The sequence below is a fragment of the Tachysurus vachellii genome, chromosome 5, assembly GCF_030014155.1.
Source record: "Tachysurus vachellii isolate PV-2020 chromosome 5, HZAU_Pvac_v1, whole genome shotgun sequence".
NCBI classification, from domain to species: Eukaryota; Metazoa; Chordata; class Actinopteri; order Siluriformes; family Bagridae; genus Tachysurus; species Tachysurus vachellii.
Window position 1 is genome coordinate 18,056,372 of NC_083464.1, and position 20,485 is coordinate 18,076,856.

The following is a 20,485-nucleotide window of genomic DNA, read 5'->3' on the forward strand; positions in this document are numbered from 1 at the left end:
GCAGTATTACCAGAGTTGTGTAATGTCTTACGTTATTCAACTAGATAAAAAAACGTCATTATTCTAAATTCCTGGACTCTTCTGAGTAACCAGTACACTCCCATGTTATGATGATTAAAAAAATCCCCTGCAGACCCCAAAGTGACATGTCCAGTGATATTCATGCAGTCTTATTAACATTGACATTGATGTTTAGAAATAATATTTTACTATTTGTAAAAAGTATATACTATTAATTAAAGTGTAGGGGTGGCCGTACCTTTACGTCATCAAGATGTAATATGTCGGAACATGTTCAACTCCATCTACTAATAAAACGTGATTACAACACACTTTTCTACCCCTTGTCTTTAATGATATGTAAACTAGGAGAATATACTTGATTTGTACAGCATGTTTGACAACCGTTGTTTAAGTCTGCTTTATAAATAAATTAAAGTGAAAGGTATTCAGTAGGAATTCAGTTTCTATTCATTTTATGAGACAGCAGAATCAATGCACTCAAAGTATCAATATTAGTAAGAGCACTGGCTGATCAATACTGGCTGATCACTAATTTGTTGTTTTGGACTTTTCCCCACCACATTTGACATGAAACAGTAAGTCAAACTTACTGAGGGTAAAGTACACAATGGCAGTTTTTATATCTGGGCTTTTTACGGTTTATAAGGGAGTACTGCCTCTGGGTTTCACCGGTCAGATCCTTCTCAGCACTGCAACGTCTGTGAGTTTCTTACAGCATTGTTTATACTTGTAGCAGGTTTGACTTTATTGTGGAAAAAATGTTGGCAGTATGAGATAACGGTAAGGTGTTTAAAATAGCAGGAAATGAACTGTATTTATGCACTCGACCACTAGAGGTCACCACGCTCATATCTGTTGTCATTCTGTCGTCATTATACGCTGTCTAACTATTCTGATAGGCTAAAAACTACATTTTATTATTGTAGATGGGACATCTTTACCTGGTACTTGCTACCTTTTCCTAAAATTGTGAACAGAGCGTACCTTTATAAATGATTTGAGATATATAACTGGGCATTAAGGACCACTTTTGTTCCTTTCATTCTACATTTTAATCAGCTTTTTGGTAAAGCTACATGTTCATTACAAACACTTATTCAGGTTAAATCTGAAGTCTAGTGTAGTGTTTCTGGGTTGTGATTATTGTACTGATATACTCATTTAACACATGAGGTAAAATTTTAAATTATAATTCTAATTTTCAAATTTAAATCAGAATACTGCGCAAGTTTAGAGCCTGACATTATAATTATTTTTTTGTTTTTCTTGCTGTGATAAGTGGCATTTAACATAATTGTCCTTGTAAATCTGCTGTCATATGCAAACTACATTACAGATGTGATAGAGTATTAACCCTTTTGTGTTTTTAAATACTACAGAGCTACACGTGACATATCTATCCCCAAACTAATCTAGCCAGCTTAACTACTTCAATTCATTTTCTTTGAACAGCACTTTAAACAATAGATGTCGTCACACAGCAGCTTTCAGGAATCCGGACATAGATTAGATGCTTAATGACCAAGGCAAAACTAGCATTACAGGAAATCCACAAGGTGGGAGTGTGCTGATGTGATGCAGTAGAGGTACAGAGATTGAAATGCTAGATTGTATAAGACTGGTTTTAACAGTGAGCGTTTATGACAGAGGTTAAGAGTCAGTCAGTATTTGTTAAAGTGACTTATTTGTTTATTTATCTATTTATTTATTTATTTATTTATTTCAACTTTGAGCTTACTTGGTTGTGTCGTTACAATTTATAAATTAAAGGCATCAATTGTACTAAACCTGAATTTAATTTGTACCATGTCATCATACACAAAACGAATTCAGGGTCACGTACACAAACAAGTGTTGTGTTTTATATTTACTGCTGTGTACACAGTCATGTTTTAATATTAAGCTACATCTTTGGTCTTTAATAACATTCGAAGTCACACCTTCAGACACCCTGTTCTGTCCCAGCCTTAGATTATAATCCACTTTGTTTTGATGAATATAACAAGACAAATACTCTACATTCTCCTTGTAGGTATGAGATAGACGGTATGTCCTGTTTTGCTCTTCTATGGTACCCTGAATCTTCTCCCTTTCCTTTGTCTTGTGACAGATGTGTGTAACAGCACTGATCTTCCAGAGGTGGAAATCATCAGTTTGCTGGAGGAGCAACTCCCCCACTATCAGCTGAGAGCAGACACTATATACGGTTATGACCACGACGACTGGCTCCACACGCCGCTCATTTCTCCTGACATCAATCTCGACCTGACCGTCGAGCAGATTGAGGAGACCTTCAAATACTTCCGTAAGTGTTTATACACCCTTTTCCCTTCTATCTCTCTCTCTCTCTCTCTCTGCTGCATTCTCGGCTGATGTTCAGCCTCACTCCAAATCAACCTCAATCCAATCCTCTTGTGACACAAATCCTCACAACCACACTCCAAAAGTCATAGAAATCCTTCCCTGAAGAGTGGAGGCTGTTACAGCAGAAAACAGTGGACTAACTGCTTACTAATGACCATAGCTTTGGGATGTTCAACAAGCATGTAATAGTTAAGTGCTGACATGCAGTACATTTGGCTATATAGTGTTGCTCAGTCTGGTCTTTAAACAAAACTCATAGCTACTTTATGAATCGGTTATTGTGCCTGTCAGCTCAGAATTGTGGTAACTTGTGCTGCTTGAATATGCTACTTGGTTAAGTGGTTGGCAAATGGATGTCCCAAATAAAAATAACATGATCACTGAGTCAGAGGATAAAGTATGATTCAACGATTGAAACGATTTAAGATTGTGTTTAGTCTGTAGCTTTTTGATTTTGAACTGGCAAGTCAATTATATGTTCTCTAATTTGTTGGACAGGTACAGTAATGTAGTGAATGATATTCAGCTGATGTATGATCTTACAGTTTGCATTGTTATCAAGTTGATTTGGTGTTGCTAGAGAATTAATGCTATTATCTATAAGGAAGTGTTTGTGTTTTTCAAATTTGATATATTGGCAGTGGCACAGCTTCTTGCCCTCTGTGTGTGTATTTTTTTCACTGAGGTATGTCTTTTTAAGTTTTAAAAGGTAATAAAAATTGTACACATAGGAATCAACCCAATATGGCAGGTATGATTTCTGTCCAGCTGTTCTGTTATTCATGCTGTATTTTAGCTAGCTGGCAATACATGGCAACACTGTGAGATTTCTTATTTCTCTCTAACACACACACACACACGCACACACACACTTATCTATTTTTAATGGTTGCCTACAAATATTTAGGATCTAGGATTTAGTGGTAAAATGTGATCCCCAAACTAATTGTTTCATCTGTACCACTTATACAATAGAAGCTGGCCAAATGATTACATATATGAGCTACATCTTTTACTTCCATTGCCAGTTGGTAAGGTGTCAGTAGGTGAGTCATCTCCTCAGCCACTCCCGGCTTAGAAATTATATTGCAAGACTCATAATTAGACAATTTATTCTATATCTTAACTGTTTAAAGCTATGAATTTTCGTTGCTTTTAGTTTGGCAGCCTGATCACTCTTGGACTAACTGTTCATCAACACACTGGAGTAGAATTGCATGCACAAAAGAAATTGTGAGTTGAAAAGTCTGAGGAAGTGAAGAGAATTTAGGCAACATATGCCACCTCGGGCTGGAATCAGAGCCAGTTGCTATGGCAACCCCTCCAGAGGGAGGTGCTATGGAAATAGAGAGCTCTGGCAGAAGGGAGAGAAGGGGGTGGGTGATCATCTAATGACGCTGGCTGATGTAACACAGTCTGATTGGCTACACAACTAGGAAGTTGCCTCTCCTCAGTGCGCATGATACAACCTTGACTATAGTCATACCATGTAAGAAGGCTTCCTGCGCAATTTTGATCATTAATGCAGCCTCATAATTCACTCATCTCTCCGTATCCCACTCTGGATGGGACGCTGCAGGCAGCTTAGTTTGATAGCGATTACTTAAATTAGGCTCTCTGGTGTTGGAGAGAATGGGCTGCTGGGATACTGCATGTGAATATGTGACCTCGGGGGCTGGACAGGAGGAACTGCGACTCACAGCTGAAGGAGACTGAGTATGCAGAGATTTGTGGAGGCTGACTACTATGAGCTGGACTGGTGTTATGAAGAATGCGCTGATGGTAAGAGCAGATGGTCATTTGCTTGTCTTGAAGAGTAATGGAGCCAGCTGGCTGTGAGAATATGAAATAAAAATTAGGCACATGGAGTGGTAGAGAGGTAAAGAGTGGAGAGAGAGTGTGTGGAGCTGTGATTAAATGATAATGGCATGAATGAGTCAAAATGATTTAAAGAGATGTAAAGCGAAACCATTAAACTGATAGTGATGGTGATAATGCTGGCTGATAGAGTGCAAGAGGACAAACACAGAGGATGCTCACTCTGTGAGCATCTCTCCTCACAGCTATGTATTGCATCAGACACAATGTAGCCTGCTCAAGTTTTGTTTGAGGCAGTTGCTAACACACAGCTCTATTTTACAAGTTCACTTTGTGTTTCAGATAAATGAAGGTGATGCTATGTTGACAGTAACCAGGGGGAAATCTGGGTAAGAGTCATGTAAAAACAATAGCAGGTTACACAGGTGACCTAAGTGGTTTTTATTTTTTCTATTATTATTATTATTATTATTTTAGTTCAATACATTCAGAGTGTTTTTATTCAATAGACTTAATGTACTAAAAATGACATTTTCAGGGTGCAGGTGTATTCCTGTTCAGTCTTTCTGTTCTTGTGTTCCAATGAAATGAACTATTTTGCCTTTGTTTCCTCTGGTGACTTTGGTTACCTACTTTTCTTTTCTAGTACACAATGAATACTATAATTCTGTCCTTTTTTAAACTCAACTGCTATCAAGATCATTCTTAAGAACGACCCACACACTACAAATAACTGACTGAAATGCTGTCTTATATTATTAATAAAAATCAGATAAAATCTCTGCATCTGAAACACTCCTACAAAGTAGGTTTGCTTAAATATTGACTGGCTAGGCTTTGGGGGAAATAATATATATAGAATCTTACATTTATTGGTTCATGTCTCACTTGGACATTTATTTACTTAATGTGCTCTAACTAGTAAAGAATAACCGTTTTTATTAATCTGCATAAACACCTGCTGTACTTAGCTTCATTCGCCTTATAGTGCAGCATTGTTTAAAGTTTTATTGTGTCTGTGTGCATATATTATGGTGAAGCGTGGGAGAACGCTCCTCATTGATCCCATATGAAGCTGTTGACCCACACTGGAGGATTGTTTTTAATCTGCATTGTATTTGGGGCTGTCTCTGGCTCTTTTTGACTTGCAGAGACTTTCCCACAGCAGAGCCTCCTGCTCTCATCTCCAAGCTATAGTTTCTTTCTTTTTTGGGAAACTGTGGAGAGCATGACTAGAATAGATTGTTTGTTGAGCCTAGACAAAAGTGAGGCATTCTGATTCACCACCATGGCCACAGCTTCCCCCTGCTTTTCAGGAGCGCATGACTGCTGTGTTTCCATAGAAATGTGGAGCTAGCAACAAGTGAATGCTCATCGACCATAGGAACAGTGAAATAACATCTCAATTGGAAGCTTAAGCATAAGTAAAATGCAGAAGAAAATGCAGCAGTTAAAGAGTTCCTTTCATTTAGGCTTCAAAAAAAAGAAACAGGCACTTCTGATGCACAAACTCCACAGCTTGTCTTTTACTTCAGTTAGTGTGACCTCTTCTTCAAATATTGTGTAAATATGAAGGAGCAAAGAATGCAATCAAGTGACCTATTAATCCAGCAAAATGTGAGGCATATTCCGTGTCATCCACTTGGCAGTTAACTAGCATTCATATAAAGCTAATAAATGAGCTAACACAGGGCTGTTTGCACCTCTCCCTCTCGTGTTTGCATGGCCATAGGAAAACAGACTCACCTGAGGAGATCAGGTGGCCACACCTACTCAACAGGTGTAGCCAAAGATAACTCTGTTTCGCCTTAACAGGTTGCCATGGCGTATTAATGGAACAAACCATTCTGGATTCTAAAAAGGGGGTGTTGAATTTTTATTTAGTTAAGTAAAGGCTGACTTCTTTGAAAGACATGTGCTATGCAAGTGTTACCATTTTAAATACTTATAGAAATGTTTTCAACATTAAGTCATAGTCATTGAATTAAACTTTACTAATATTATTTAGATGAGAGTATATGTGCTACTCCCTTAGAGAGAGGTAAATGGTTGTGGCCTGCATCTGAGTCACAACCTGTTGGCAGGTGTTGGCACTAGGCAGTGTTGTGTGTACATCTGAGAGGTTTGTTTCTTGTAGGAAAATAAATGGACAAACATGACAACATTGCAGCAAGCTCGAGACCTCCAGCCTAGTGGCCTGGCATTGTATCACTAGTCTTTTAAGACCATGGAATTGTCTCCTCACAACTTAGCTGAGGAAAGCTACGAGCATGACACGTCCGAGGTGCTGGATTGTTCAGCTCTGTCTAGTTTCACCAGTTCAAACTATGCTGATGATGAACAGGATGATGAGGAACCTTATACTTTGGAAGAAGGTACTGTTTCATTTCTAATGCTGAAAATGACTTTGCCTCAAGCAGACACCTCTTCCTAGCTGAATTTATCAGTATAGTGTTTAATCTTCTGGTATCCAAACATGCACACCAGAGCAGGTTTGGCTTTCTAGGAGTCTCTGTATAATGTACACGCTTTTTATGTCATTGAAATCATATGGTTTGACGTGATGTACCATTTGATTTAAATTGAATTCTTTAGACCACATTAGGACACTGTGATGACTCTATGTAAGACTAGTTACTCAGTCACACTGGTATCTGCACCACTCCCACATTGGGTGGAAGCCTGAGATTTAATGGTTATCAGCTATGATTAACAATGATTAACCAAATTGGCACAGCTTTGGATTTTTATCTGATTGATAAGGCTTGATGATTCCTGAGTAGCCTATTTTTAACATCCATCTTTAGTTTATGTGGTTCCTGAGAAAGGTTTGCTGGTGCCTGTTTGACTTTACATTTATTGCATTTGGCACATGCGCTTATCCGGTGCGACTTACATTTATCTTATTTATGTAGCTGAGCAATTGAGGGTTGGGGTCATGCATAGGGGCCCAGGACTGTCAGCTTAATAGGTGGGGGATTTGAACTCAAGACCTTCCAATCAGTAGTCCAACACCTTAACCACTGAGCTATAACTTAACCCATTTCAGCACATATTGTCAATGAAAGAAACAATTTGTCTTCTGATGGTTAATTTCTATTGATTATTTCTAAAAAATAAAGCCTGAATGAATGATAGCAGGTGTGGTGGCTGCATCTGGTCAGTGTCAGAAAGATTTTGAGCTATTTGATGGCTTTTTTTGTCCCTCTAATGCATTTGTCCTCGTTAGCATTGCATACTGGCAGAAATTTTTAGTGTTTAATAAAGCTCACTTACCATCAAAATTATTGGGAAATCCTGAAAGACATTGTGTTCGTGCAGTTATCGTATCATGTTGCAGCAATTCATTGCACACAGTCATACAGATGCAGGTAACTAACTTAAGTTTCTTTCTCATGACATCAGAGAATCAGAATGATTCCTTTCCAAAGGCAATGAAGAACAATAGAAAGTATTTAGTTACTTGTGAATGTGTCAGTCAGAGTATGACACATAAGTAAAGTTTAAGCTTTGTTACAGATAAAAACATTGGGGGAAGTCGTGGTCTAATGGTTAGAGAGTCTGACTCCTAACCCTAAGGATGGGGGTTCGAGTCTCGGGCTAGCCACGACTGAGGTGCCCCAGCAAGGCATCGAACCCCCCAACTGCTCCCCGGGCGCCGCAGCATAAATGGCTGTGTTCACGGTGTGTGTGTTCACTGCTGTGTGTGGTGGGTTAAATGCAGAGAACAGATTCTGAGTATGGGTCACCATACTTAGCCGTATGTCACGTCACTTTCACTTTCAGATATGTGCCTGTTATGTGCTATCCAGTTGTATGGACATCAGCTTTGTCCATTGCAATGAATGTTTAAGATAGATGGCCTGAATGTTTCAGAAGCTCAGATTTCCTCTATGTAAGCAAGTAGTATAGCCACATGGCTTTTATTGCATGTAACACTGTAATGCTTAAACACGTTGTAAATATGTGTTAATTCTGTAAATGAGTATTTGCTGGTCTGTATTGTGATTAGCTTCAGCCTCAGAAATATTATACTTTCGGAGCTTCAAATTACCAACAGCTATCTGTATATTGGGACTGCAATGTAGGGTTGTGTGCGTACTCAGTTTATTCACTTCATTTCTGGCATCTGGTATCCAGTGCGACTTATATTTTCATCTCCTTTTATACAACTGAGCAACCTTCTGATTGGTGGTCCAACACCTTAACCATTAGGCTACCGTATCACCCCTATACTAATTAAGTATACTTGCTTGTTACTCAATCAATAATCCTTAGTCTTCCTTAATTTTCTTCTTTTACCCTACTGTCATTTTCATTTAAAGAACTTTAGAGATATTGTAATAGTTTCCATATCATATGTGCATTTTCTCTCTGTTTTCTGTGCAGTTCTGTGTGCTGAAAGAGTGGGCCAGATGACTAAGACGTACAACGACATAGATGCTGTTACACGTTTGCTTGAAGAGGTAAGCTATTCACTGCTGTTCTGCCTTTATTCAGATTTGTGTAGGATGGTGCAAAGGTTTTTCACAGCGATGAGTGTTAAAAATAGAAGAGCAGCAGCCATTTTGTGCTCTAGCTCTCACATTGCTATTGTTTTAATGATGTGAGAACTTGTTTTTTTTATGTTCAAGCAGTAACAGCAGTTTTAATGAATATCAGCACAGCTGTGATTTGTCTTTAGGTCATCACAGACTGAGTGATATTCAGTACAACAGTGTGGTTGCGAGTGTGGAATCAGAATCCGAATTATTAATCAGGTTTATTGGCCAAGTGTGTTCACACACACAAGGAATTTGGTTCCAGCTGTTGGTGACTCTCAAAAGTACAGACATAAATAACACTATACATTTAGCTTGGACTATACAAGACAAAACAGACAATGTGAGACAATACAGATAATGTGAGACAACATGGACCAGTGGTCTTCACTATTTTTTTCATGTGAGCCACACTGATAGGACAAAGTCAATAGGAGAGCCACTTTCACCGCAAAGTATGCCAAGTTATTCAGTCTTCGAGTTGCGGATGATGCATGCTCCCCATCAGTTACCTCTTTTGTCACCGTCACATTGCTTTGTTGCTGTTCATTTTGTGCACGGGATTGTTTGATAAGAAATCGATCCATTTTTTAGTCCGTGTGTACAGTAAACACAAGTTGTTAACTAGCATGAAACACGAACTAGCTTCTGGCAGGCCGCCAAAAACTGGCTATTGCGCAGAACGCAGTGAGTCAGTGACGAGTCAAATAATATATAAATATACATTATTATTTGTAATAGAGCACATTCGTTTTTCTATGCTTCCCTGATTGTTTTTAATGTTATTTAAATGAAAAATAAATTTTAACCATATGATCATATCATCGTATTATTTACTGCCATGTGAGCCGCATATTAAAGCTTGGCGAGCCACAGGAGGCTCGCGAGCCACGCAATGATTAACACTGACATAGACGGTAAGAGTATTAAATAGGAATACAGAATATATGACAGATCAGTCATGTACAAGTGTGAGAAGTGCATGACAGTGCAAATAACAGTATTGTGCAGTTTTGTGCTTTTGCGCAGTGTGCAGCAGCAGTAGTGTGTAACCTATACGAATGTTGTGATGACTGACAGTTCTGATAGATTATAAAGCAGGGAATTTAATTATGGTGAGTTGGTAATTAGGGTGATTGCCTGGGGAAAGAAACTGTTCCTGTGTCTGGCAGTTTTGGTAAAGTTCTGTAGTGCCTGAGATAAGGGAGAAGCTGAAAGAGGTTGTGTTCAGTGTGTGAAGGGTCAGTAGTGATTGCTCTTGCCCGGTTTCTGTTTCTTGTATGGTACAATGAATATATATGAATAAGAAAACAATCCTGAGCAATGTTTTGGATGCGATACGGCCAAATTAGTTTATTTTTTATTCACACACACACGGATCCTGATAACCTGTCAGCTAGCTGGTTAGCAATCTCACATTGATTTGTACGTTCCTGTTAAAGGTGAATTTAACTTCCCTTCTTCCTTTTCATCCTCATCTGATGAGCTTTCAAGTTTTAAGTTAGAACTCATGAAAAATGTATCCTTTGCCATGTTCGCTAATGATGTCTCTACCTCTGCTGTAGTACTGGATTCAGTTGGACTGTAGATAAAAATAAAATTTTATTTCAAACAGAGTCATGTCCTAGTGTGGTAATAAATATCAGCCTACATTGTTGCTATATAAAGTGTCACTGTCTCACCCAGAAGAGGTTGGGTTCCCTCATGAGTTTGGTTCCTCTCAAGGTTTCTCTATCTCAAGGTCTTTCCTTACCACTGTTGCACCAGAATTGTTCTTTAAGGATCTTAAAGCAGCATTACAAACATCCTGATGCAGATTGTGACATTGTCTGCCATTTAAAGCAATACAGAAATAAAGCTGAATTAATGGGCAACTATTGTTTAACCGCCCAGGCACCCAGAGCTCCACAAGGAAGTAGCGTTGATGGACGATTTTCCTAGATGGAGCGGAACATTTGCATCTTTCTTTTTCCTGGTTTTCTCCTCCCTTTGATCAAGTAATATATTAAAGACAACCTGTGGGCTGAAGACAGGTCAAGCACGATGTTATATTATTGGATTGAGTAACTAGGGAGAAAAATGATTTGTACTGATAAACCATCCATCGATCCATCCAACTTCTACCGCTTATCCGGGGCCGGGTCGCGGGGGCAGCAGTCTGAGCAGGGACACCCAGACTTCCCTCTCCCTAGACACTTCCTCCAGCTCCTCCGGGGGAATACCGAGACGTTCCCAGGCCAGCCGAGAGACATAGTCCCTCCAGCGTGTCCTAGGTCTTCCCTGGGGCCTCCTCCCGGTTGGACATGCCCGGAACACCGAGCACCGAGTGACCGAGCTCCTCACCCTATCTCTAAGGGCGCGCCCAGCCACCCTGTGGAGGAAACTCATTTCGGCCGCCTGTATCCGGGATCTTGTCCTTTCGGTCATGACCCAAAGCTCATGACCATAGGTGAGGGTAGGAACGTAGATCGACTGGTAAATAGAGAGCTTCGCCTTGCGGCTCAGCTCTTTCTTCACCACAACAGACCGGTATATCGACCGCATCACTGCAGAAGATACACCGATCCGCCTGTCGATCTCCCGCTCTATCCTTCCCTCACTCGTGAACAAGACCCCAAGATACTTGAACTCCTCCACTTGAGGCAGGAGCTTTCCACCAACCTGAAGGGGACAAGCCACCCTTTTCTGGCTGAGAACCATGGCCTCGGACTTGGAGGTGCTGATTCTCATCCCCGCCGCTTCACACTCGGCTGCAAACCGTCCCAGTGCACGCTGAAGGTCCTGATTTGAAGAAGCCAACAGGACAACATCATCTGCAAAAAGCAGAGACAAAATCCTGTGGTCCCCAAACCGGACTCCATCCGGCCCCCGACTGCGCCTAGAAATCCTGTCCATATAAATAATGAACAGGACCGGTGACAAAGGGCAGCCCTGCCGGAATCCAACTGATAAACCACAATAATGTAAAAAATTAACTAACAAATTTAACTGCAGGTTAGCATTCCTTATAGCTGAAATCTGTTTAATAATATGGTTAAAGGATTAATGTTTAAAAAATAAGTATGGTCTTGTTGATTTAATACAGCCATGTTTCACTCTTATCTGCAGAAAGAACGGGATCTGGAGTTAGCAGCACGCATAGGCCAGTCCCTATTGAAGAAAAACAAAACCTTGAGTGAAAGAAATGAGTTTCTGGAAGAGCAAGTAGAGCACATACGAGAGGAGGTGAGATCCTTGATATCTCTTTTGTCCATCCATTTTCCCCATCTTTAGATCAGTTTTAGCTTGCTGAGCTTACAGCACAGAAATAGTTCATCAATCATTTAATATTAATTAAATATTCTTATTAAATTTTACTAAATGAATTAAAAAGATCTTTAAAACTCCATATGGTTGTGTTTATAACTGTACCATGGCCATGTTATTACTCAGTCTTGGTTTCTAATCTGCATTCGACCTGGCAATACGTTGTGGCTGTTGCCGTTTAAGTTGCTGTGTTGTGCTGTTGCACTGACCTGAAGGCCCTGAATACTTTACTGTTTGTGCAGGTTTCTCAGCTGCGTCATGATCTTTCTATGAAAGATGAACTGCTCCAGTTCTACACTAGCGCTGCTGAGGAGAGCGAGGGAGAGTCGGTCACTTCTACACCGTGAGTCTTTAAACCTCCACCTTTCTGATTTTTTAACCTCTACTTCACACTCATGCTTTTCTGCTATTATGACAATAATTATTATTTCCTTAACGATTGTTTCAATACTCCTGATTTAATACAGCTTTAAATACTTGGCTCTGTTACAGATTATCATTCATGTATCACAAGCTACTTTAGGCTTTGACTTTATAGAAAAGATGTTGCTAGCTTTAGTGGCTAATATGTAGTTGTATAAGCATTTAGGCAGACATCTTTTCTAGCTTCTTTTAATTGCATTTCAGTAGCTGGGTTTCATGTAATATTTCAAACAGTGTTGCCAGTACAATTTGTTTTACACCATATGTCCTGTGTTCTGTACGACCAATAACAATTGATCATTGCTTTTGTTAAGCTTTCTGTATGGAGATGTTGTGAACATTTATGGAACGTTATTTTGCATCAGGCCGCAGCACATCACCCTGCTGTTGCTTAATTTCTTATAGCAACCAAATGCCTTGTATACCTTTATTTCTTTACTCTCTGAAGTTTCTCTCTCAAGTTGATGGACTAATCCTGCATTCTCTTTTGTTATGATGTTGTCAGGATCCCACGAAATGACTCCTCAGTGTCTGTGCCAAATTACTTCCCTCTGGACTCATTGCAGAAGAAACTCAAAGACCTGGAGGAAGAGAACATTGTTCTGCGATCTGAGGTGAGAGCCTGATGTAGCAATGCACAGCTCACATTACAAGAAAATGAAATGGTAAGAAAATGTCTACCACAACCTGCCTCTTTATTCATATACCGCAGCATGCGTTCTCCTACATTACTGAGTGGATCGTGTACCATTTGTTTACAAATGAACTAAAATAAATCAAATAGAATTTTAGACAGCATTTCATTTTTATATCCTATACTGGCCAAATACTCTTGAATGCACACACATTCACAGACAATAAAATAATTTTTCTCAGAATACAATATATTTTGGCAGAAGAATTTATTATTATCACGATGAGAAGGTGAAACTTTCCATAACATGTTCAAAGGTCGTACTGAGATGATTCCGCTATAGGCTTTGTAGGTGTGTTGAAGTTCAAACTGGTGGCACTATTATACTCTCTGGTAACACAAGCTCTCTTTTTCTTAATGTTGACATGTTTGAGAAGGCATGTCACTTGGAGACAGAGACCATCTCTTATGAGGAGAAGGAACAGCAGCTGGTTAATGACTGTGTGAAAGAGCTCAGTGAGTACACCTGCCTACACTGTCACTACCATCTACACATTGAGCTCTTCTGAATCAGAAACGGTTCCAAATCCTTCTTCTGTATACTTACCATATTAAGACAAAGCTATGGTCATATTTCCTTTTTTTTTTCGACCTCACTATTCATATAATGCCGTATCATGCTGTGACAGCATTTTAATTTCCCCCTGAGGCATTAATAAAGGTTTATTTTGTCTTATTTTCTCTTGTCTCTTTGATTACTAGTAAGGGCATCGTTAGTACAGTGTGTTGCTGATGCTCTCAGTCCTGTTAATGTAAGTAGGTCAGAATTGAGGTTACACATCCACAGAACTATTTTCAGTATCTTTTCATAGACCATGATTCAAGTAAAAATAAACCGTGAGCTGCATTTGATTGGGTTTGTTTTAAGTTGTATGTATAAATTTTGATGTATAAATCTAGTAGGAAAACCATTCAATTGATGCTATACTGTAATTCTAAAAACTACAGGATTTCCTGAAGTGATCTGTTTAGAAACTAAATTGATTGGGCTTCCACTTGGCTATGGCACAGAGCTGTCCAACAGTTTGATCAAACTATAGCTAGCTAAGTTTTAGCCATCTTTAGAAAGACTGGCTGTGTTCTCCACTGTTTTTGCTATTTCTTAGATTGTAGTACGATTTTAGCAGGTAAACTTTTAGGGCTAGTATATAAAAACAGTTCCACTCCTTTTTGGTAAAAATATTTGTTACATTTTAGCTAAAACCAGATTTTTCAAAGATTTCCCCTTTATTTATTTATTTGTTTGTTTAGCCACAGGGAACTCCAACAGGTTTGCCCCTTTTATCACTCCTTTTCCCTTTAAAGCATTACTGTCTTACTGAATCTATCTGTGCAATATCTTTCAGAAATGTGAATTTGTAAGCAAAATATTCAAACATCAGATATAGATTTTGTGAGGATTTTATCGGCAAAGAAGTTAAATAAAACAAATTATTTCTTCTTCTCTCGTAGGAGATGCTAACATACAGCTATCGTCACTTGCAGAGGAGCTGGCAAAGAAGGCAGAAGATGCCTCCAGGCAGCAGGAAGAGATAACACACTTGCTCTCTCAGATAGTAGACCTCCAGAAAAAGGTTAAATGTGTAAGTACAAACTTTATTGATGGGTTATATTCTGTTTCTCAGTCAGCCTGCATGTGTTTTGAGTTCTGTTTGGGCATCTTACAGGACTATGGATGATGGTGTTTGTGTGTGAATGTGTGTTTTGCAGTATGCAGTAGAAAATGAGGAGCTCACACAGCACCTGGGAGCTGCTAAGGATGCCCAAAGGCAGCTTACCGCTGAGGTAATGTCATCTTGAAACTCACAGCACTTTAGTCACATAGAATAATCTGCATATTCAAACCTCAGAAGATTTTCAAAGGTGGACAAATAGTCTCAAGAGATTACTTGCCCTCTCTTTCACTCTGCAGTTACGGGAACTGGAGGATAAGTATGCAGAGTGTATGGAGATGCTTCATGAAGCCCAAGAGGAGTTAAAGAACTTCAGGAACAAGACGGTGCCACAAAGCACTCCACGCCGCTTTCACTCACTCGGCTTTTTCCCCATGGTGAGAGAGAAAGTTCCACATTAGGCTGACTGAATACTGAAATGCAAGAGTAGCAAGGTCCACACCTTGTTAACTCCACCTCTTTTGCTCGACATAAATTTTCTTGTGCTGACTTTCAAAATTAGCAGAAATCAATGCTTGTCGTTGTGCTTATAGTACAGCTACAGTATGAAGTACTGTATGTCACCAGACTGATGGCTTTTGTCTAAGTCTAGATCAATAATATTTATAGCATTGCTTTTGCATAGATGCCTAGTGAGTTTGCATGTTATTGTGGACCCATGTAAATATGTCTAATTATGCAGAGAGGAAAGTTTGGGGGTGGATTTTTTTTCTATGTTGTTCTGAGAATATACAGTTCCAAAACTATTCTGGTGCTTGTGGTTAGCCAGCTAGGTGATGTAGATGGCCATTACAATAGACCCAGAAATATCTATTCCCAGTGGCTAACACTGAATATATGGAACAGGACTCCTTAGCTGCTGAAATCGAAGGGACCATGAGAAAAGAGATTCAGATGTCTGACCCGGAAGTGGAAGATCAGAGGTATCGGTGTCACTAACTATACTATAATGTGCTCATATCTAATTTCTTTTATAATTATTGGTGTAAGTTTGATTTTCGGAATGTGTTTTTAATGTGTGCGTGTGTGTGTGTGTTTGCTCACGCAAATGAATTTTTCCAGGTTACACCCGAAGCGAGTCTTCCAAACAGTGCGCAATATCAATCAGGTGGTTCGACAGCGCTCACTCTGCCCCTCTCCCATGAACATCCCAGGCTCAAATCAGACGTCCTCCATGAATTCTAGGCGTTCCAGCTGTCTGAGCACACCCAGATCCAGTGTTTATGGGGGAGAAGGAAGTTTTATGGACAACCGCACAAACAGCATGATGCTGGAGACACACTCACCACAGGAGTGGTAAGGATGATTTTTAATATATATTTTGAATGCTTGTCTCACAGGTTTCTCTGAGAAAATGTAACTTTTTGTTCCTTCTCTCATTTGTTCCTTCAGTTCAGAAGACTCCAACAAGAAACCTGGTACTCCTGGTACACCTGGTTCTCACGACCTGGAGGCAGCACTACGGCGGCTCTCGCTTCGCCGTGACAACTACCTGAGTGAGCGGCGTTTTTTTGAGGAGGAGAGGGAACGCAAACTGCTGGCACTAGCCGAGGAGAATAGAGAGCGTTGTGGAGACAGTGATGGAGAAGGGTCACTCTCACATGCAGACAGCATCCTATCTCTAGGCACCCTGCATTCGGTCTACTCTGTGTACAGCAGTCGCTCCTACCTGCCAGAGAAGCTGCAGATCGTCAAGCCTTTGGAAGGTGACCAGAACAAAGGCAGGCCTTTGGCCCTGCATCTCTTAGATACTCTCTGGGCTCTAATACACCAGCACCCAGACGACCTCTCCACACAGCACTCTTTCTATTTCAGACACACTCAGCCACGCTGCTGGTTTGAGATTTAGCTACACTCTGTGAAAATGCACACACACAACTATTATAAGGCCTTATGTCTGTAACGTGCAGCAATGTGCATTTTATATATATATAGTACTTTATAGCTTTCATTATGAAATATTAAAATATCTAATATTTGACAGTGTAAATACTTGTTAGTTGATAGGTGTGTATTAGTCTTAATTCATACTATAGTTTCTTATAATATCCAGTAATACATCATCAGTTCTTAAGAGAGCAGTAGGCCATTTAAGGCTAGTTATCAATTTCAGCTCGCTACTCCCACCTGCTGGTAGTTGTATCACACCATCATTTTTCCCCTCTTTATGTAAAACAATTTAGGAATCAAGTTGGTAATTGTATATTTAAGTCTAATTGAGTCAAATGAAGTGTTGGAGCTTCATTTCTCTATGAAGTGAAATGATGATTATGTACAAAAATGATACATATCTGTGTCACCCTGTATAAATAATGTTTTCATTTGATTCAGCCACAGTTAGCGTTCAGCATGACTTTGCTCTCTGGTTGTTTTGGTACAGTTTTTTCTTTCTTCTCCCTTTTCTTCCTGTTTTCTTCAATATTATATAATCCTTCAGTCACACTTCAGTTTGCAGTTTAACCATCGTCTTACCTTGTATTTCAGTATGTTTTTAAATTCAATAAATTCTACCCTTATTTTCTCACATTTCTCCTCTTCTCTCTTTTTTCCCCCAAGCACTCTGTCTGTTCCTTAACCCTCAGAGCAATGCATGCATGATCAAACCAACTTCAGGATTGACAGTCTGTGGCAATCTTTTTGATTTATGAAGTACATTCTTTCTATTTCAAATCAGTTGATGTAAGGTATCGCAATGTCCCTGGTATTCAATGTTTGGTTAAATCAAATGTGGTATTTCTGGTCTGAGATTTTTTCATCTCCTATTATATAGCCAGCAGAGGCTGCATACGTCACCCAAAAGCCTTTTCAAAGACAATAATTAGTGTATTTCCTGAGGTTACAGTCATTAAGGATATTAAAAGTGCAATATCCTTCTGTTTTATGCAGTGTTCTGGGATGTTTAGTGAAGGAAATTAGCCTCGCTTTAATCTGCCAATTTTTCACATCCTAATCATGTTAATTGTTTATAACTTTTGAGTTTTATTAATTTGAATTGTTATTGCTCAGACATTTGCAAAACACTTTACCTAATGTGAGCCATTTTCTTATAAACTTTTGAAGGCTTTTGCTTGCATCACATTTTATCATTTTTTTCCAAGCACGTCTTACATATAATCCGTATATGGGGTTATTATTACTCACAGTATGTGTACAGTATGTTCAGAAGTTCACCCTGTCTTACATGCTAGTAGTATTCATTTTAACTGCTTCCTTTCTTAATCAGTATCAACAAATCTGATGATCTGATCACACAGCCATGAAGTACAGTGTTCTGTGTCTGATCCCTGCTTGTCTTACTGTGATTTCTCTCAGGGTCAGCAACTCTGCATGCATGGCAGCAGCTAGCCCAGCCAAACCTTGGTGGCATTCTGGACCCTCGGCCAGGGGTAGTGACCAAGGGCTTCCGCCATCTCCAGCTTGACCTTGAGGAGGTTTATAGGTTCACAGACTTGGAGGAAGATGAGCCAGGAGAGCACCAGAACTCTCAGCCCACTCACTCCACCTCAGGCCTGGGTTCACTGCCCTGTTCACCGAGCTCCAACCTCCATCCTCAGGGGGAGCAGCACAGAGGAGGGAGACAAGGGGAAGAGCCAGAGCTTCAGGAGATGGGTAGAGATGCACAGGATGAAGAGAAGGAAATGGCATCTGGTGAGGGAGTATCTTAATGTTGACCTGAGGGTTAACTTCAAACTCCACCCACTGCCCACACCCAGCAAATCCCAGTGGAATGTAGAAGCATGCTGGGGACATTTGCCTGTTTGTCACATGTCTCATGTCTGTGATCCTTCTCCTGTTACACAGCGTACAGTGAGCTCACAACTACCTCATCCCTGCCTGCAGTGTGCTGTCACAGTGGTTTCGAGTATAGTTTTTTTTTTTGTTACATATATATACCTTGTGTTTGTCATCTTTATTTTCTCTTTGTGCTGTGAAACGAGAATGGGGTCTAGGAACGAAATTTAGACAAACATATTTTAAGCCACCTTCATTTTGAGGATTAATTATGTTTCCAGTCTTTGCCACATATTATAACTTAATGATTGTAGTATGAGAGATGTTGCTGCAGATGCTTATTAGAGTTTATTATACACGTTCTGCTGCTGCTACCATGGGCTTCATTCTCATTTCCTGCACACGCCCAATTAATTTACCTAATCTACTCAAGTTCCTTTTTCTCTTCTGCTTCACTTTGAGTTTTAGTGAGTATGAATGTGACCAACCAGCTACACATGAATCTTGCCTCAGCAATTTGTACCTGCTTCACAGCAATCCTTTTCCAGTGATCTAGTTACTCATAGCTCCTTTGCTCTTTCCTAGAACTAAAGGGGCACACACACATGTTTAAAGATTGAACTTATTGTGAGCGTATGTATGCAGCCAGATACACATACTCACACACATCCCTAAGTGAATCGTAGAACATGGCTGGCATCCAGGAAAATGTCATCAAATAAAATGTGCAAGTGTCAAGTGTCAATGTTCTATTAAAAACTGAGTGCACTCTGATCATACGCACATGCCTGAGAGCGAGCTGCAATATTTCTCAGAGGCTAGTGGGTCACAGTCATGCTCATACACACACACACACACATACACAGGTCAGGCCACAGCAGTAGTTCTATACGTGTGTACACACTATAGTGTTGCATATTCACTTTCTGTCTTGCAAGCATAGACGTGCATGCTTCTTTTTTCTTTGGACATATTATTGCTCCAGTTTTTATCCGTATGTGATGAACTGAAAATGATACCTGATGACCCTGCTTCTTGCCTATCCTTTTTGTCCTATTGTGTGAATCTATTTAAAACTGTATCAGAATAACTCTAACAAGTCTGAACTAATTACTGGTTTAATTACTAATTAAAAATAGGTTTCAAAAAGGTTGCAAATCTGTTAACCTCAAGTTTCAAGTTTGTTTCAAGTGTAATTTCAACTCCCAAATAGCAACAATTACTAGAGGAGGTATTGCATGTTAAGTTTTTCAATTTCTGATGCAGTTTTAAATCAAATTCTGTTCTAGTTCTGTGTGTATGGCTGTGTTATAGATGTATACTAATGCATTACTCTTGCTGTTCCCAGTGCATTTTCCTGGTAAATGCATGTCTCACACGAACTCAACCTACACTTTCACTACCTGCCGGATTCTCCACCCCTCTGATGAGCTGACCAGGGTCACTCCCAGGTGAGCACTGCATTACATTTATTCACCACTAGAGGGTGCTTAAGACTCAGTAGACCTTTTCAGTCATACCTACTGCACCAGTTGGTGGTTTTCAGACTCTGATTCCTGAGAATCTTCCAGCCTAAACTTACTACAATTTTTCAGCAACTGTCTAAGGAGGAAAGAGTTTTTACTAGTGCAAAACTAAAAAAAAAATTTGTGGCAATTGATTAATGGTTTGGAATAGTCAGTCACTTGAATTACTTTATATATTCTAAAAATTTATATATTATAAAAAATGACTATACATTAATGTTGTTGTAATAATGCACACACTAACAGTGAGTGGTTTTAAGTGATTAGTGTGATCATTTCACTCGATGTGTCTCATAGCGGCCACACGGTATATACCATTGACTCTCCACAGGTCATGTGAGGATGAGGAGGAAGGGGAAGCAGCACTTTACCATGTTGTTTTGG

The 20,485-nt window shown here is 39.6% G+C and overlaps 1 protein-coding gene across 6 annotated transcripts in view; it reads left to right on the top strand.

Moving 5' to 3' along the window:
* Positions 1 to 20,485, top strand: part of trak1a (trafficking protein, kinesin binding 1a) — a 39,022-nt gene that overhangs the window by 16,038 nt on the left and 2,499 nt on the right. For 3 of the 6 annotated variants that reach the window (XM_060870127.1, XM_060870129.1, XM_060870125.1), the window contains exons 2-15: positions 2,135 to 2,329; positions 8,596 to 8,672; positions 11,856 to 11,972; positions 12,296 to 12,396; positions 12,982 to 13,090; positions 13,548 to 13,626; positions 14,623 to 14,753; positions 14,881 to 14,955; positions 15,083 to 15,220; positions 15,690 to 15,766; positions 15,906 to 16,139; positions 16,236 to 16,549; positions 18,156 to 18,491; positions 19,924 to 20,026. In XM_060870127.1, coding sequence (XP_060726110.1) covers positions 8,622 to 8,672; positions 11,856 to 11,972; positions 12,296 to 12,396; positions 12,982 to 13,090; positions 13,548 to 13,626; positions 14,623 to 14,753; positions 14,881 to 14,955; positions 15,083 to 15,220; positions 15,690 to 15,766; positions 15,906 to 16,139; positions 16,236 to 16,549; positions 18,156 to 18,491; positions 19,924 to 20,026 — 1,865 coding nt within the window. In that variant the 5' untranslated portion in view covers positions 2,135 to 2,329; positions 8,596 to 8,621. Of the gene's footprint in view, positions 1 to 2,134; positions 2,330 to 4,548; positions 4,596 to 6,298; positions 6,582 to 8,595; positions 8,673 to 11,855; positions 11,973 to 12,295; positions 12,397 to 12,981; positions 13,091 to 13,547; positions 13,627 to 14,622; positions 14,754 to 14,880; positions 14,956 to 15,082; positions 15,221 to 15,689; positions 15,767 to 15,905; positions 16,140 to 16,235; positions 16,550 to 18,155; positions 18,492 to 18,644; positions 18,706 to 19,923; positions 20,027 to 20,485 lie in introns of those variants that run through there. The other 3 variants (XR_009648450.1, XM_060870128.1, XM_060870126.1) reach the window with 3 other exon arrangements.